Raw genomic sequence first — 18770 nt, 5'->3', positions numbered from 1 at the left:
TGAGGTCTTGCATACTAAAAAGAATGGCTTTAATTTCTTCAGGGGAAGGGATGCGACAGAGCTCAGAGTTGTCATCCTCAATGATGCATGGAAGGACCAAATGCTCAAGGTAGGGTGGGAAATTTGTCTCTTCTTTCTTGAACAAGTCCTTCAATGTTCTAGGAACAACCTTCTGATAACATCAAAATTAGTAATCCATGAGCCATTCTCATCCCGAATGGCGTCAATGCTATTCTTTTTCCTTCTGATAATGGTGGATAGAAGGAAGAACCGTGTGTTTTTGTCTCCGAGTTTGAGCCAAAGCTCTCTAGACTTTTGGCGCTATAAGGTTTCGCTTCTAAGGAGCCATTCAGAGAGTTCAGATTGCAGGGCGGCTTCCAATGCTTCTATCTCAGTGGATGGGGGCAGTTCCTGTGTTTCCTTGATTTTTTGTATGAGAAGGTTGATCCTATCTTGAAATTTTTCGAAAACCTCTTTATTCCACTTCCAAAGTGCGTCTCTAGTGGTGGCTTGCTTTTTGCATAGTTTGATGAAGTCTGAGCCCTCAACAGTTTTCTTCCAGGCATGTTCAATGATCGGTTGGCATCTACTGTCTCTAAGCCATGTTGCTTCGAACTTGAAAGGGCGATGGGCAAAGGTGGATTGGGGGTTGGTGTCTAGGAGGATAGGGGCATGATCAGACCTTATGGCTCCCAGATGAGAGATAGTTGCATTTGGGTGTGCTAGTCTCCAAGAAATGTTGGCAATGCCTCTATCGAGCCTTCTTTTGATGGAAGCATTACCCCATTTGCCTTTAGCCCAATTGAATTTGTTGCCGTTGTACCCCAGGTCAACAACTCCAAAATCGAACATAAGATCTTTTAGATAATTGGTAGATGATGAGCTACCCTTTTTTCCTCTATAAGATTCATCCTTGTTAAGCACATAGTTGAAATCACCCAGACATGCCCAGGGGCCTTGATGAGTTTCCAGAAGCGTAGCTATATTTTCCCATGCTTTTTTCTTTTTGAAGAAATAAGGGGGGCCGTAGAAACCGACCAATAACCAATCACAGACAGAATCAAAGATAGACATGGCAATGAGATTTTTGTTATTCTCAACTTGTTTAACGGTCCAACTAGACTTCCATATCATACAAAGTCCCCTTGCTTTACCTTTGGCTTCAACAACTAACAAATGATCAAACTTAATAGAGCACCTAATAGAATCCATTCTACTAAACAAAGCTTTAGTTTTAGACAAAAACATAAAACGGGCTTAGCCCCTTTTATTTGAGCCTTTAAGACTCGAACTGTCGAGGCGTTGGACAGTTCCAATCGAGGAGCTTCATGGAGACGATGGGGGCATGGTAAGGCCTGCCTTTTCAGCCGTAGAAGGAAAAGATGCACAATCAGAAGAAGATGCAGAAATGGTATAAGGGTGCCACTGTGAGAAACACTTACTAGAGCGAGCTTTATCCTCCGCTTTGTGTCTTTCTTGGAGGATAAAATCTTCGACCGAGATTTAGGAATTAAGGTGGCAGGGTAGAAAGAAACCTGGGCGTAAAGGCTTGTCTAAGGGATTGTCAACCTGGGCTCGAAGGAATTTCTTCCAAGCTCCACCGGGCTCTCCTACTAGGTTTATTTCTTGAACCACCCCAATATGAGAGCCAATCTTCCGTATATTGTCCTCTGTTTTCCATAGGGCAGGGAGCTCGTGGATCTGAACCCAGAGGTTGGTTGTTAAGAAGTCGATTTCCTGCCAAGTGATGTCTGGGCTCCATTTTTTAAGGACGAGGTGGCCTCCACGGCATGACCAAGGGTGCCTGAGAAAAGCTCTATGAGTGTTAACTTCATGTTGGAAGGAGAACATGAAGATGTTCAGAAGCTTAACCTCCATTGGATAGATAGGTTTCCAGGCCTTGAGTGTTACTTCTTTAACGTAACTGAGGTTGATGTCTTTAGAGGTAATGAGTTTGGCTACAAGGATGAGGTCCGATGTTGTGGATGAGGTTTGGTTTGGAGGGAGCTCATGTTTGGGTTCTTTGCATGAGATATTTTTCGTTCGGGTGATGAGGTCGGAGACCTCCATGGATTACGGTGAGTAGTGGGAGGTGAAGATTACGATGAATAATGGGAGGTGAAGGGGCTGTGATGGGCACAGTGTAATGTCAGGTGAGAGGGTGAAGGTGGGTAGGCAGGACAATGGAGTAGGTGGGTGGGATGGAGCGGAGTTAGCAAAAGCGGCGCAGGGGAGAGGGGAGAGGGGAAAGGGGAGTAGGTACTAGTGAGAGTACGGAGAGAAAAAAAAGGGGAAATTTTTTTTTGAATACATGACTACTCAAATATGTCTTTGTAAGTTTCTACTTTTCATATTTTTGTGAGTTCTCATCATTCAGTAGGGATTTTCATGCTCGAAGCCCTTTGAATTGAAGATTTTTCAAAGCACTTTCCAATGACATCTCGTTTTCATAAATATGGTGTTGTTTAACCATGGCTAAACTAACAATCAAACATTTCTAATACTTAGTAAAAAGTGCAAAGTGTTTAGGAAATGATTTTGTGATATCTCACTCATATCAGGCTCAATTTTGGCTTGTGACTGTCACTATTTCATTTTTCCCTCAAGGAAGCAATTTACCGCTTGTACATGAACATTGAGATAACCTAATTTCAACCTATAAATAAATCAGGACCATAACCTGCGCCCCTCGAACACCTCAACTTGGCTAGATTTAGTCAAATTATGGAAAACTTAAAAGGTTTGGAGCAATATATGAGGTTTGGCCAAAGTTTAGCTAGCTTTGAGAGAAAATCCAAATGTTCAACCAAAACAATTCTTATGCTAACGTGAAGATATCTCAATTCCCATCGAAATGAGGAGCGGATCGTTAAGATTATGTGAACCATAGATTATGGAAAGCTCAGATGATAACAATGATAACAATGAGTAGCTACTATTAGGCGAATGTTGAAAGGTGCTTAAGCCCTTCCCCTATGGTCCTACAAACATATAAATGAATCCCATAATCTATTACATGATTCAGAATAAGAGACCTTACATGCTTCTAACCCTAGGTCAATAATAAAATAATTTAGATGTTAGATGATCAATTACACATAAAAAATCCTATGATTGGTGGTGACTTCACTCGCCTTTCCAAAATTGAAACCTCACAAGGTGGTCAATCAATATGAAATTTAATATATAAAATTATTAGTCAGGGGATTCAATTTAATTCATCATTGCGGAATTTATTTAAAAATGTTGGGTTAAGATATGGACTCGAGTCAGTTATCTAATTACTCAAGTTAATTAATTAGTTTCATTACATGCAAATCCAATTAAGGCACAATCAAATCACCAAACTAAAATGTAGACACCAAATTGCAATGACTTTAAAATGTAGGGACCAAAAAGTTAATTGATTGTGTTGTAGTTGCTATTTGGATAGATTGTATTGAAAAATAAAGTATATCTATTTACTTTTTTTTGAGAAGTATATCTATTTACTTAGTATAGATAGATGTACTGATATAGGGTATAAAATCACTCTATATTACTGCAAAATTTTGTTTTTCATGGATAATTAAATTTTTTTAAATGATTATTCAATAGACATAATAACTACCAATGTTTTTTTTTCCCCAATAAAAAGTAGGATCTTACAATCTTTGATATGATCTGCAATCTAACTGTGAGGTCCTGTACCGATCTTGCTTGGGATCTCATTTTTTATTTTTGATATTTTCATAGTTGAGGGTGAGAGAATTTGAACTATAGATGTGCCTGTTAGAAATATCATAAGCTACCAACCAGTTAAGCTATAAAGTTCTTTGCTTGATTTTAACAACCTTGGAATGGGAAGTTAACCTAATATTTCTTTTTCTTTTGAATTTCTTTCACATCAATTGTCAATATTCTTTGTTCTTTGTAGTGTATTGGGAATGTCTAATTGATCAATCTGCCAGGCTAAGAATGAAGCATGCACCTTGTGTTTTTGTTATTTATTTTAGGGTTATGTTAATGAGTGCCCTTGAGGTAATTGTTATTTTATTTTATTAACCCTTAGGGAAATTGTTAATAAATCATATTAGGAAATTTTTTAACATTACTTTCATGGGGAATATAAAAAATTGTCAAAAAAATTAATTGCTTTATCATTTTTCCATAAAATGTTTCTAAAAATAGTTCCTAAACCAATACTCTTAGGGCATTTGTTAACATTTCCCTTTATTTTATGCGGTGATTGAAAATATTTCATTTCATCTATGTGGGCTCTTGCTTGATGAACGGTTCATGAGCTTAGGTTTTTTTTTTTGTCTCTCGTTGTTGAGTTCAATTCCTGTAATTCAATTGATACTTATTCTATTTCTTTAGTTACAACCAACAGTTGTTGGATTTTATAGTTTATGTCTGTTTTCAAAGTAGGAGAAAATATTTTGGTCATTACATGTTGGGTTCATTGTTAATTTGGTTCCTATATTTTTGTTGTAGTTAATTTGATTATTGGTATTTTCAACTTGTTTTTAATTTGATCCCCACATTTTGGTAACAATTAAATTGGTGTATGATATTTTCAATTTACATATATTTTAGGTCCAAATTTGGGTTTGTTTTAGTTGTTAAGTTGATATGTATCTATCAGAGTTAGACATTACTAAATTTGATTTGCGTTTTTGTGTTTGGTTGCAAGAAAGTGCAAGAAAAGCTGTGATTTGACAGTAAAGACCAAATTGGCTACCAATTAAAAATAAAAAAACCTAAGTTAACTGCTACATATATGCATGTAATTAACAATGACTCAAATTATAAGAGCCAAAATGTTATTTTCACCTTTTTTTTTTTTTTTGTTGAAAGTATGTTATGATCATTATTTTCACCTTTGAAGTATAGGTCTTCTTTTCCTTAGAATTTCCCTTGAGTTGATCCATCTTTCACATTAAATTCATATACGTATGGCACTTTTGGATGAATTATTGAATGAACTGTTGGTGTGGGCTAGTGGTGTTAACTGTCAAGATTCCACGCCTCTTTCATTGACAGAAGCGCCTTTAATCCTAGTTAGCATGTGTGAAGAGGCCACTGACCATTGATGATTATCCTAGGACTCTCTCGTAGTATTTCAAGACCGACACAGATTTTCCTCTTTGTAAGGAAACCTGGTCAGTTACACGCGATCTACGAACATCAGCACAAACTCTACAGTTCCAAATCTTGCTCTTCATACTCTGGTCTCTTACTGGGGAAAGACCCAACTGCCATATCCACTGCCCTTTCATTCTCTGAGAATTCAAAATCATATTTTCTCGGTACCCAAATCCATGGCCACATAGTCAAATTAGGACTTACTAGTGACATTTTTTCACAGAATAATCTTATTAAAATGTACTCAAAACTCGGGGTATTTAGCTATGGGCTTAATGTGTTTGATGAAATGTTACAAAGAAACCTTGTTTCCTGGACTTTGATAATCTCGGGTGCCACTCAAAATGGTGAATGCATACTGGGGTTGGATATTTATTTGCACATGATAAGAAGTGGGTTGAGGCCGAATGAGTTCACTTTGGGTAGTGTTGCAAAAGCGTGTGCTATCATTGGAACTTATGAATTTGGTTTGTGTACTCATAGTTTTGCTTTGAAAATTGGGATGGAGTGGAACCTGTTTGTTATTAGTTCCATCTTAAACATGTATGCTAAGTTGGGGGATATTGGATCAGCTGAGAGAGTATTTGTGTGTATGGACAAGCTTGATGTTGGTTGTTGGAATGCTATGATAGGAGGGTATGCAGAATGTGGCTATGGCTTCGAAGCATTGAAGATTGTATCTTTGATGCAGTGTAGGGGTGTAAGAATGGACCATATCACCTTGGTTAACGCTTTTAAGGGTTGCTCGGTTATGGGAGATTTGGAATATGGTAAACAACTTCATGCATTGATCATTAGGAGTGAGTTAGAATCTAGTATTTCAGTGATGAACGCCCTCTTGGATATGTACTTCAAAAACGATGGGAAGCAGTCTGCTCTGAAAGTTTTCAATAGAATGAAAAACAAAGATGTTATCTCATGGAATATTGCATTTGGGGGCTTTTATGAGGAAGGAGATGCAAGAGAAATTGTAATCTTAATTAATGAGTTATTGCTCATTGGAGTGAAGCCCAACAATGTCACTTTCTCAATCTTGTTTAGAAAATGTGGGGAGCTCCAGGATATCAACCTCGGGCTTCAATTTTTTTCACTTGCTGTATGTCTTGGATTCTTTGATGAAGTTAATGTCTCAAGCTCACTAATCAGTATGTTCTCTAGATGTGGGGCCATGGGAATGGCATGTCTAGTATTTGATAGTGTACTTCTCAAAAGCATAATTACTTGGAATGAGTTGATTTGTGGTTACAATTTAATATGTCATTACACAGAAGCTCTAAATATTTTCTGTAGTTTGAGGGAGTTGGGAGTTGAGCCAGATAGATTTACCCTCTCCAGCATTTTGGAGGCTTGCTATAAATGTGGAAACCAGCAGATGGGAAGACAAATTCATGGTTCTATAGTGAAGCTTGGTTTTGCTTCTCATGGATATATCTGCAGTTCTTTAATTAAAGGTTATGTTTCATTTGGGCTACTAGATGACTCCTATGAATTTTTTAATGGGCTTGACAGATTAGATTTAACATCCTGGGGGGTGATGATATCTACATTGGTGCATGAAGGCCATAATTATGAAGCTATCAGATTCTTTAACTCTCTAATAAAATCTGGTGAGAAGCCTGATGAGTTTATTTTGGGAAGTGTTTTGAATAGCTATGCTGCTGTTGGAGCTTATCAACAAACTAAGTCTGTCCATCCACTTGTTATAAAAATGGGATTTGACAAACAAGGGTTTGTTTCTAGTGCAGTTATAGATGCCTATGCGAAATGTGGGGATATTGAGGGCTCTAGGACAGTTTTTGACCAGTCATTTAGATCGAATGATGTGATTATATATAATACTATGATCATGGCTTATGCCCATCACGGTCTTGTTATGGAAGCTTTGGAAATATTTAAGAAAATGAAGTTGGCTAATCTACAGCCCAACCAAGCCACATTTGTATCAATTATATCAGCTTGTAGTCATATGGGTCTTATTGATCAAGGCCTTCTTTTGTTTGAATCAATAAATTTAGATTATGGGATGGAACCATCTCCGGATAATTATGGTTGCATAGTTGATATGCTGTCACGGAATGGATACCTTGATGATGCGAAAAATGTAATAGAAATGATGCCTTTTCCTCCATGGCCAGCTATTTGGAGATCCTTCCTTAGTGGTTGTAGGATACATGGGAACCGAGAGTTAGGAGAATGGGCAGCTGGGAAGTTACTTAAGATGGTCCCTGAGAATGATGCAGCATATGTATTGTTGTCGAAGGTTTATTCTGAAGGGGGTAGTTGGGAACATGCTGCAAAGATAAGAAGGGGTATGATCAAAAGAGGTGTCTCAAAAGACCCAGGATATAGTTGGGTTGAGATATAGTAAAAGCTTTGATTTGCTGTGACAAAGAAGCTGTCAAATTTTTCAGCCTTCTGAATAGCTGCTTGGATGCTGATCCTTCAGAAACTTTGGGGAGAGAGATTTTGATTCCTTGTTCATATAATAAATGAAGCCTTGGTATGTATTTCGTGCAGGTTATTGATTCCTTGTTCTCTGTGTGTGTGTGTGTGTGTAGTTTTACACTTATGTTCTGTTGTTTGGCAGGGACAGCAAAGGATATCACCTTTTTGTTCTCGGCTTACTACGGCAATAATGCTGATTTTTGAATTTTCTTGGAAAAGCCCATTTGAATGCAGTAAAAGAATTTAGGTAGTCTGGCAATGAAAGTTTGGTTTCTGTTGGATATGATTGAATTTAAATCCACATATCTAAATTTGGAATGCAATTTTCCAAGGCATACCAGCCTATATTTCACTTCACATGATTGCTAGTTCTTGTACAACAAAAGTTTCTTACATTACAGTCAGAATGATAGGCTGACTCATGGAACAGTTGACGGAGAATTTTTCTACTACTGAAGAGTACGTGCTAAATTGATGCAGCTATGAATTTTGAGGTTAGTTTTCTTTGTGTTTCTATTACTATAGGAGGAAAAAAAATATGTTCGAATGGATTAGTTGGATAACATCATAACAATCGAAAATTTGGGAGTGAGGACAGTTCAAATTTTTGTAGAAGTTTAGGATCATATGTTGTTTATTCTTCATTGTTTACTGTTGATGTGAAATTACCATGGCAACATACGAATTAAAGAGAAGATATTGAATGTGCACTGAGCACACTCTGATTCACTATAGGTTGGAAAAGAGCTTGGTTATAGCTTAGTTAAACATCTAGCTTTCTGAAAATTCACATTATGCCTTGGCAAGGCTCAACTGTCAAAATGATGGGGAAAAAAAAGAAGAGCTTAAAGTGTCTCAACATATCTGTGCATATTTCCTTTTTATTGCATTTGTATAGGCTTCATGGCAATCACTGAATACTGAGTATAATATCTAAGGTCTCCACTGATGCACCCTCAAGCATTTAATATTTGAAAATTAAAAGAAAAAGTTTGTACAGATTACTGCCTCATTCCAACCAAAGGAACGAATCGTGTTATGAAAAAAAAAAAGTTATGTTCATTTTTATTATTATCATTATAATTTTGAAGAATCCAGTTGGCTAAAAAATATATTATATTATTTGTTTAAAATTTAAAAAATTTCTATGAAAATGGAGGCAACTTAATGAACGAGTATATGGTACTGTCTTATGAGTTATTTTTGGAGTCTTTTTACAAAATCAAAAATCAATTTGGCTATTCATGATTTAATATTCCATAATGTATGCTGCCAAGTTCTTTTATAGTTTGATACAGCATACTGAATGAAATTGTGAATATTTTTAGAAGACCCCATCACAAGATATTTGGAGGGTGGGTTGTGGATTCAGAGAAAAACAAAAGGAAAGAAAAGAAAAGAAAAAGAGTCTAAATGTCAAAACTGGGCCAATTACCACTAGGTCAAATGCAACTTCCTCCCCTTTAAGAATGGGGTGTAGGGTGTGATTGTGGATTCAAGGCTCATCAGGTGCATGTATATTTACCAATTAAAAAATTGTCATATCCAATGCACAAAACTCCCACTTTTGGTTTTTGCTGGGTCTGGGAAAGGTCATGGTAGACCGTCTTATCCTCATTTTTCTTTTTTGAAGAGGCTGATTTTTGGACTTGAACCAGTGACCTATTGCTTTTGGTGGAAGGCCCTTGCCATCGCATCAAGGCCTGACCTCTATTTACCAATAAAGGAAAAAAGGGACATTGTTATATTCCTTTATATATATATATATATATATATATATATATATATATATATATATATATATATATAATGGATGTCCTGCATGTGTTTCTTCTGGGGAAGAAATTATAATTGGGTGGCTGAAGCATTATGTTGTGTCTGTGTATCTTGTATCAGAACTCAGAAGTGATTATTTGGAAAGATCCTTGTTCATTTTTCTGTCTAAAATTAATTCTCACAGTGTAAAGGAGTTCACGAAAAGTTGTGTATTAGAGCTGATCATGTGAACTATGGATGATATGTTATCATGAATTCAAGAAAGCTTCTCTAGTCTCTAGTTTAAACTAATTGATAGGATATTATCATAAAATTCTACCATTTATGTCATCTCTGTATGTATGTATGTATGTTGCTTTTACTTGATGGAATTGTTTAGAAATCAAGATTTTCAATGATTATTTTGATTTGCAATTACAACTTAGAAGTGGTACGGACACGAGATATAGGCCCCCAATTATACACACGTATGGGAGGAAGAGCAAAAAGAAGACGGCCCAACCTGTGGCCTTATGGATGGAGCCAATTAGTTATTGGGCTTGAGATTAAGCAAGCCTGAACATTTAATAATTAGGGTTTTGTGTTATTAGGGTTTTGTGTTGTAGCTATTTAAACACTTTTTTGATTATTGTAACACAGCTTTTGAGAAATATAAAAAAAACGTTTGTTTTCTTTTACCGGTGCCGACTCCGGTTGCTTGGTGCTGATTCCAAGCAGCCCTTAGGTGCTGACTCCTAGGGTTTACTCTATCATTTTTCTTCTCTATTATACTATTGTGGTTGTCCTACGTCAGTTTTGGTATCAGAGCAAACTTCCGATCCATTCAACACAACCATAGACAACCCCGTAAAAGCAAAACCATCAAAAACAAAAGAGCAAGCCAACAATGACAGTACCTTTCAAGTTTTTGCCCCACGAGATTTTAAACAAGCCCAAGCCAGCCCCTGCAATCCGTGTATTCCCCCAAGCCCCACATGAGTTTCTCACCCCCAAACCAACAGAGAAGCCAGCCGCGCCTCCCAAGCCGGTGACCGCCATTTGTGCCTGCCTCTGATCACAGAACCCACAGCCCAAAAAAAAAAAAAAAAAAAGAAAAGAAAAGAAAAGAGAGACGGCAACCCATCAACCACCAGCCGCCGAAACCCACAGGATCAACACCCACCGCCCCAAAACCCAACAGCCACCAGCCGCCGAACCCATTATCACCCTCGACCACCGCCGCTGAAGACGTTGACCACCGCCGCTGAGGACGCCGACACACTCCGATGCCAAGACCCGAGACAACAGCCGCCACTCCACGATTTGAGCTGCCGCTGTCTTCCTCGTCTTTGCGCCGCCACAGTCGCCGGTCCCTAGTGCCGCGAGCCCATTGCCGAGCAAAATTTTCTTCTGGAGATTCTGCTCTCTTTTAGTTTCCGTGGTTTTTCTTGTTTTTCTTTTTCAGTATGTGGGTTGAGTTCTTTTAGAGTCTGTTGTTTTGAGTTATTTTAAGCCTGTAATGTCCCAAGTCTATAGCACAGTGTAATTTTATTTTGAAAAAAAAAAAAAAAAAACTGTTGCTTATTTTATTGTATTTCAAAAAAAAAAAAAAAAAAAAAGAGAAAAAGAAAAAGACACTGTTGCTGTGACAGCCCATTGCTTGTATTGGGCTTTAATTGTTCTCACAGGTTCCTCAGTCCAAGTCAATTCATTACTTGAAGAGCAGACCGTGGCTACCTAATGCAATACGTGGAGCCACTGACTAGGGTACAATTCTGACTCCATTTTTTTTTTTGGTGGATTCAATTTTATCTCATTAAAAAAATATTATCTTTATGTTTTTTATGTGCATATCCCATCATACTCCATTATCCTATCCAATTTGTGCTCAAATTAATCGTTTTACTGTTTGTGTCCTCTTTTAGTACCCACTCTAAAATTCCAAAAAAAAAAAAAAAAAACAATTTCTTTGAAATCTCTGATTCTTATTATTAATTGTGGAGCTTCTTGGAATTTGACGTTTGTTTGGGCTATCTTTTAATATTGTGAACACTGTCATTATTTGTCTGCAATTCCTTCATTTGATTCATCGATCTAGTCTCTACATGCACTCTTGTTTGACCTTTAATTTTACATTGAGAATTGATTACTTAAAATTTTGGGAATCTCAACTGCATTCATAAATATTGTGTTGCATGCATCTACGTAGTGGTCGCGTCATGTCAAACCCTGAACATCAATCCACTTCCGAATCTAGGCCCTCTTTAGAGCAAACCATAGGAGACCTAGCTAAGGGTGTCCGTGATTTGCTGGATAGGGTAGAGCGAATTGAAACATCTCAAAGAGAGACCACTAACCATGAAGGAGATAACATGCATGGGCAAAATAATAATTGTCACTATAATAGAGCTCCACACTTTGAACATGATCACTATAATCACTATGGCCCTAGGGATTATGATGATAGGATGTCTAAGGAAAGGATAGAAGCACCCACCTTTGATGGCTGCCTAGACCCATGGGTTTTTACTGATTGGTTACGTCAAATGGAGAAATTCTTTGACTATTACCATTGGGCTGAGAATAGGAAGGTGAGGTATGCTAGGATGAAGTTAATTGGGAGAGCTGATCTTTTCTGGGAGGACCTTGAGGAAACCCTTAGGCGACGACGTGAGCCCCCCATTATTGATTGGATGGAGATGAAGGACGCCCTCTCGAGGAATTATCTTCCTCCAACTTATAGGAGCTCCCTCCTTGAGGAATGGGATCGCCTAAGACAAGGCCTTGCTCTGTGACCGAATACATAGAGAAATTCAAGGAATTCCAGAGGCGAATTCGAATCGTTGAGGAAGAGGTTGTCACACTCAATAGGTTCAAGAAAGGTTTAAATGCTAACCTACTAGGCGAGATTATCACCCGAGGAGTCACCACCTTAAGAGAAGCCTATGACCTTGCTAGGAATTGTGAGTTAGCATCCAAATCTATCTTTTGGCGACGTTCTGAGCTTCGAAGCATTCCTCCCAACCCTCAACCTTTTGGTAGCAAACCTAAACTTACCTTACCCCCTAAGGTCAACCCCAATAGCATTCCGATACAAAAAGAGGACAAGGGAAAAGGTGTGATCAATGAGCCCTCAAGATTAGGCTCTCGCCTCCAATGCTTCAAATGCAATGGGATTGGACATAGGGATGGCAATTTTTCCCCGCCCCGCTTGACCCGCCCCTCCCCGCTTCGCCCCGTGCGGGTTTTCCCCGCCCCGCAAAGGTGATGGGGTGGGGATGGGGCGAGATTTTAGACCCGCATCATGGGGCGGGGCGGGGATGGGTTTACACTTTTTAGACCCGCCCCGCCCCATCCCCACCCCACCCCGCGTTAATAAGGATTAAGTTATAATTTTTTCATACTCTAAAATCCTACTATTTAAACAAAAATATCATTAACTTATTTTATTCTACCTAACGTGGTTTTACCTCTCTTTTCTCTCAAGCAAAGTTGGAAATAAGGTACCGATTTTAACTCTTTTTTTTTTGTCTTTTCATTCATGATTCAAATGTCTTTCTCAACTTACTGTTCATCATTAATATAATATGAGATTTTTGTGTCATACTATGAGATTTTTGTTGTGACATTGTCTTGTTAAACATTTAAATAATATTATTTAGTTTTTGCTAAAAATTAGTTTGATTTGATAGGATAAATTTATTTATAATTTCAAGTATATTTTTAATATTGAAACATGTCATTTTATTTGAAAAAATGGTAATAGTTATAGGGAAAATTAACAAGAAATAAAGTTTTACGGTATAGGGCGGGGCTTCGCGGGTCTTCACGGGGCCTTAAGGGGTGGGGATGGGGCAAGAAATTTTCCCCATCATGCGGGGCGGGGCGGGGATGGGGCAAGAAAAATCTATACGGGGCGGGGGCGAAGATCCCATCCTTCGGCCCCGCCCCGCCCCATTGCCATCCCTAATTGGACATGTCGCAGCTAGATGTCCCTCTAGGGCCCTTGTCATTCAAGAGGATGATGAAAAGGTAGAAAATGTTGAAGAGCTAGTGTATGACCCAAATGCTGAAGAAGTCCAAGATGTTGAGGCCGAATGGGAAGATGATCCCAGCTACCTCACGTGCATTAGAGCCATCTCTCCTCAGGTTGATGATTCCAAGGCTGTTTTTGGTGTCCCTAGAGTGAATGTGGTGAGGTGTGCTTTGACAGAACAAAGGGAAACTGATGATTGGCGAAGAAGTGCCATCTTCCAAACTTACACTAAGTGTAGAGATAAAACGTGCAAGGTTATTATAGATAGTGGGAGTTGCATTAATGCGGTGTCCTCTAACGTTGTTTCCCGCCTAGGCTTGAAATTGATCCCACACCCTAACCCATATAAAGTTTCTTGGGTGGATACTTCCTCCATAGCCATAAAAGAAAGATGTGTTGTCCCACTTCAATTCCTCACCTACAAGGCAGAAATATGGTGTGACGTAATTCCCATGGATGTAGGGCATATTATCTTAGGTAGACCTTGGCTTTATGATTTGGATGTTACCCTTCATGGGCGATCCAATTCTTGCTCATTTATGTTTGGAGGTAAGAAGATTGTGCTTAATCCCTTGAAACCCAAGCCAATCGACATGAGCAAGAAGCCAGAAGTACCGAGGGCGAAAGGTCTAAACATCATAAGCCCAAAGGCATTTGAAAGGGTAGTAGTTCAGGAATCCATTGTGTTTGTCTTAGTTGCTAGGGAACTTCATGGAGAGACCTGTGAGGAGCAACCTGAAGAAGTGAGGTCTGTGCTCCAAGAATTTAAGGATGTTTTCCCTGAGGAACTCCCCGATCATTTACCGCCCATGCACGATATCCAATACGCCATAGATTTTGTGCCCGGAGCGACCCTACCTAACTTGCCTCATTATCGGATGAGCCCTGCAGAACATGCCGAGTTGCAAAGGCAAGTGGAAGAACTATTGAGGAAGGGTTTTGTTCGTGAGAGCTTGAGCCCTTGTGCAGTCCCTGCACTCTTAACTCCAAAGAAAGATGGGACTTGGAGGATGTGTGTCGATAGTCGTGCCATCAACAAGATCACTGTGAAGTATCGTTTTCCTATCCCTCGGTTGGATGACATGTTGGATATGATGGCTGGAGCAACGATCTTCTCCAAGATAGATTTGAAAAGTGGCTATCATCAAATTAGGGTTCGTCCTGGTGATGAGTGGAAAACTGCCTTCAAGACAAAAGATGGCTTATATGAGTGGATGGTTATGCCTTTTGGATTGTCCAATGCTCCTAGTACCTTTATGAGAGTAATGACTCAAGTGCTTAAGCCTTTTATGGGAAAATTCCTGGTTGTGTACTTTGATGATATCCTCATTTATAGTAAGTCTAGGGAGCAACACTTAGACCACTTAACTCAAGTTTGTGCAACCCTTAGGAAGGATAGTTTATATGGTAACCTCAAGAAGTGCTCTTTCTTTACAGATAAAGTTGTTTTCCTAGGTTTCATAGTGTCACCTGAATGAGTTTCTGCCGACCCCCAGAAGGTTCAAGCCATTATGGATTGGCCCGAGCCTAAAACTATACATGAGGTTCGAAGCTTTCATGGGCTCGCTTCCTTTTATCGCCGATTCATCAAAGGATTTAGTACCATTATGTCCCCCATCACTGACTGCTTGAAACATGGGGAGTTTATTTGGACAAAGGCTACTACTAAGGCTTTCAAGGAGGTGAAACAGAAAATGAGGGGCACCTGTCATGCGTCTCCCTGATTTCACCAAGCCTTTTGAAGTGGAATGTGATGTCTCAGGTATTGGCATAGGGGGAGTACTTAGTCAAGAGCGCCACCCAATTGCCTATTTCAGTGAGAAGTTGAATGATGCTAAGCAGAAGTACTCCACGTATGACAAAGAATTTTATGCCATTGTACGAGCTCTTTGGCATTGGCGTCATTACTTGTTGTCTCGAGAGTTTATTATCTACTTTGATCATGAAGCTTTGCGTTATCTCAATTCCCAAAAGAAGCTAAATTTTAGGCACGGTAGTTGGGTTGAATTTCTGCAACGCTACTACTTTGTGGTGAAACATAGAGCGGGAGTTGAGAATAAGGCTGCTGATGCACTGAGTCGAAGAGTGTCTTTGCTATTAGTCATGAGTGTTAAGGTCACTGGGTTTGAACGACTTAAGGATGACTATCAATCATGCCAAGATTTTGGGGAGCTCTACACTAGCCTAAGTAATGCTTCACATCCCGTCTTGGATGATTATACCCTTCAAGATGGTTACTTGTTCAAAGCCAACAAGTTGTGTATCCCTCGGTCGTCAGTGAGAGATTTCCTAGTTTGGGGGATACATGCAGGAGGCCTTGCAGGTCATTTTGGCCGAGATAAGACAATTGAGGAAGTGGAACGTCAATTCTATTGGCCTGGTCTTAAAAGGGGCGTTGCCAAGATAGTTGGTCAGTGTCGTACATGTCAACTAGCCAAACATCGCAAGCAAAACACTGGTTTGTACACACCTTTACCCATGCCAGATCGCCCGTGGCAGGATGTGAGTATGGATTTTGTGCTAGGTTTGCCCCGCACCTTTAGGAAGCATGATTCTATCCTAGTAGTTGTTGATCGCTTCTCTAAGATGGCTCATTTCCTACCATGTTCCAAGACTTCTGATGCTTCTAAAATTGCAAAGCTTTACTTTGATGAGATTGTCAAGCTTTATGGTCTCCCCAAAACCATAGTGTCTGATAGGGATGTTCGCTTTATGAGTTATTTTTGGAAGACCTTGTGGCATTTAGTAGGCACCAAATTGAAATTTTTCACGGCATTTCATCCTCAAACTGATGGTCAAACTGAGGTGGTTAACCGTAGCCTAGGAAACCTTCTTCGGTGTCTAGTGGGTGAAGCCAATCAGAATTGGGATTCAATTCTTCCTATAGCCCAACTTGCATATAATAGCTCTGTCAATAGGTCTATAGGCGTTAGTCCTTTTGAGGTTGTGCATGGATATACACCTAGGAAGCCCTTAGATCTTTTGCCCATGTCCCATGCATGTTAGGATTTACGAATGCGAGGCATTCGCACGACATGTTCATGATTTGCATGCGAGATTCACAAAAAAATTCAGGTAAGTAATTCTCAATATAAAATTCATCTTTGATACTCATCGGCGTCATGTACGAGTTTCAAGTAGGAGATTATGTCATGATTCGGATCCGAAACTGAACGGTTTCCCTACGGACGCGTTAAGAAATTGCAGGCTCGTAGTGCCGGTCCGTTCAAGGTATTGAAACGAATGGGCCCAAATGCATATGTCATTGACCTCCCTCATGATTATGGTATTAGCTCCTCCTTTAATATTGAGGATCTGGTTACTTATAAAAGCCCTACAACTATTCCTGATACTCCTTTTGATGAGCCTTTACTTAATCCTATTGATGCCCCTATGCCTACCCCTTTACCCTTAAATTTGCCCTATGCACATAAAGAATCTATTGATGCTATTTTAGATGAGAAAATTGTTTCTACCGAGGGGATGGAGGTGTTCACCGTTTCCTTGTTGGGTGGCGTGGGCTACCAGATTCCTATTGCACTTGGTTTAATATAGATTTGCTACAGCGACTGGATCCTGACTTACTGGAGTACTATCAGAGCTCTTCAGCTTTCCACTCGACGGGGTCGAGTTCCTCTCACCCGGGGGGAGTTGGTGCGGACACGAGATATAGGCCCCCAATTATACACACGTATGGGAGGAAGAGCAAAAAGAAGACGGCCCAACCTGTGGCCTTATGGATGGAGCCAATTAGTTATTGGGCTTGAGATTAAGCAAGCCTGAACATTTAATAATTAGGATTTTGTGTTGTTAGGGTTTTGTGTTGTAGCTATTTAAACACTTTTTTGATTATTGTAACACAGCTTTTGAGAAATATAAAAAAAAACGTTTGTTTTCTTTTACACTGGTGCCGACTCCAGTTTGCTTGGTGCTGATTCCAAGCAGCCCTTAGGTGCTGACTCCTAGGGTTTACTCTATCATTTTTCTTCTCTATTATACTATTGTGGTTGTCCTACGTCAAGAAGACTCAATTCTAGGTAAAGATTTATGGTTAAATTCATGAAACATTGAACTTTTCTTTGATTGTTTCTACTTTCAGTTCCAAGCCTCAGTCTAGGTAAAGGTGGATGGTTAAACTCATAAAACCTTGAATTCTTCTTCCACGGGTGATCCCTTAATTTGCTTCTTAATACAACTACCTAATTGGCATGTGTATTCTTTTGGTTGGAATCTTCATGGATATAGGCATTGCAACCTACCATCACCTTTTCATACTCAGCCTAGCTGCTTCTCAAGTCTCCAATGAGCAACTGGCATATGCTCGGGTGAAAAATTCAGGAAGGAGTTGATATATGAAAGAGAACACTGGAATGATTGTGTATAGTGTATTATTTCTTTTTGGATAAAACTTAGGTACAGTACCTTAGGTGCTGTTCCTTAAGTTCCCTCTTAAGATTCAGCCAGCTACTTAACTAAAAAATATACTTTCATCCCATGAGAAAAAATTCACATGGCAAAATTTCAAAAGGGGAACTTGAGGAACAATACTTAATTACTGTATCTAAGTCTTGTCATCTTTTTTTTGGAGCAAAAACTGCTTAAAGAAAATGCCAAGGGAGGGGCACATTTCTAGAAAATTGCTTATTGGTAAACTATTTCTGCTTATTAACGCTGCATTTCCAGGTTTAATGAAATTTATGAAATACCCACGATTCCCTTACCCTTTTCAAAAAAAAAAAAAAAAACCATTGTGATTATGAACACCTTTCTAGACATTTCTCCTCTCTCTCTCATCTGAACACTTGAGAGGGCTGATACACCATGCTTTGCTGCAACTTTTTTTTTGATCAGCTGCAGCTTTATCTCTATATCCCATCAATGTCAATCCTTCAGATTTTGGATTTATGTCCTCATTTTTTTTGGATCCGTAAGTAACGTAGTTTTATTATTCAGGGAAAATATAAACTGTAGTTCTTGACGATGAACACAAAGGAGGTAATTCCTGTTGGTGGAATCAAACAAGGTTTGTTTACCAGTTGAGGTAGGTGGCTTGGGGGTCAGGAGGGTTGTGTACTTTAATCAAGCATCGCAAGAAAAATGGTTATGGAGGTATGGGCATGAAACATCTCATTTATTGTGGTGGGTTATGTCCTCATTATCCGTCATTCAATCTGATTATTTTTCTGACTACTGATTTGATTTTCTTTTTCTTTATTTAAAATCGAGTTCCTCTTATAACTTGATATTACTATTTCTGAGTTACGTGCAAAAATCTTGCCACGCTGGACCAAGCAGATGTGGCTTTTCCCGATTAAGAAAATATGCTCTCCTCCCTCGACTAACGCCCTAAAAGACAAAGATTTCTGTCTTAACCTAAAGCCCTACTATGGGCTTGAAAGAGCTCACT

General features: G+C 39.1%; 1 protein-coding gene across 2 annotated transcripts; it reads left to right on the top strand.

Moving 5' to 3' along the window:
• Nucleotides 1-4921: 4921 nt before the first annotated feature.
• Nucleotides 4922-18376, top strand: LOC142615589 (pentatricopeptide repeat-containing protein At3g09040, mitochondrial-like). 2 transcript variants are annotated; one of them, XM_075788330.1, is made up of 4 exons: nucleotides 4922-7627; nucleotides 7715-7819; nucleotides 8003-8066; nucleotides 18317-18376. In XM_075788330.1, exon 1 carries the CDS (start codon nucleotides 5075-5077, stop codon nucleotides 7490-7492), a length of 2418 nt encoding a protein of 805 aa, XP_075644445.1. In that variant the 5' UTR covers nucleotides 4922-5074; the 3' UTR covers nucleotides 7493-7627; nucleotides 7715-7819; nucleotides 8003-8066; nucleotides 18317-18376. The 2 variants fall into 2 exon arrangements, with proteins under 2 accessions (XP_075644445.1, XP_075644444.1); XM_075788329.1 differs by lacking the exon at nucleotides 18317-18376 and adding an exon at nucleotides 9206-9308 and having other exon boundaries at nucleotides 7715-8066.
• The last annotated feature ends 394 nt before the right edge of the window (nucleotides 18377-18770 follow it).

The sequence above is a fragment of the Castanea sativa genome, chromosome 11, assembly GCF_040712315.1.
Source record: "Castanea sativa cultivar Marrone di Chiusa Pesio chromosome 11, ASM4071231v1".
Taxonomy (NCBI): Eukaryota; Viridiplantae; Streptophyta; class Magnoliopsida; order Fagales; family Fagaceae; genus Castanea; species Castanea sativa.
This window is presented reverse-complemented; position numbering and strand designations above follow the sequence as displayed.

Excerpts from the sequence above, each read along its gene's own strand:
- LOC142615589 (XM_075788330.1), top strand. The coding sequence starts at position 5,075 with ATGATTATCCTAGGACTCTCTCGTAGTATTTCAAGACCGACACAGATT.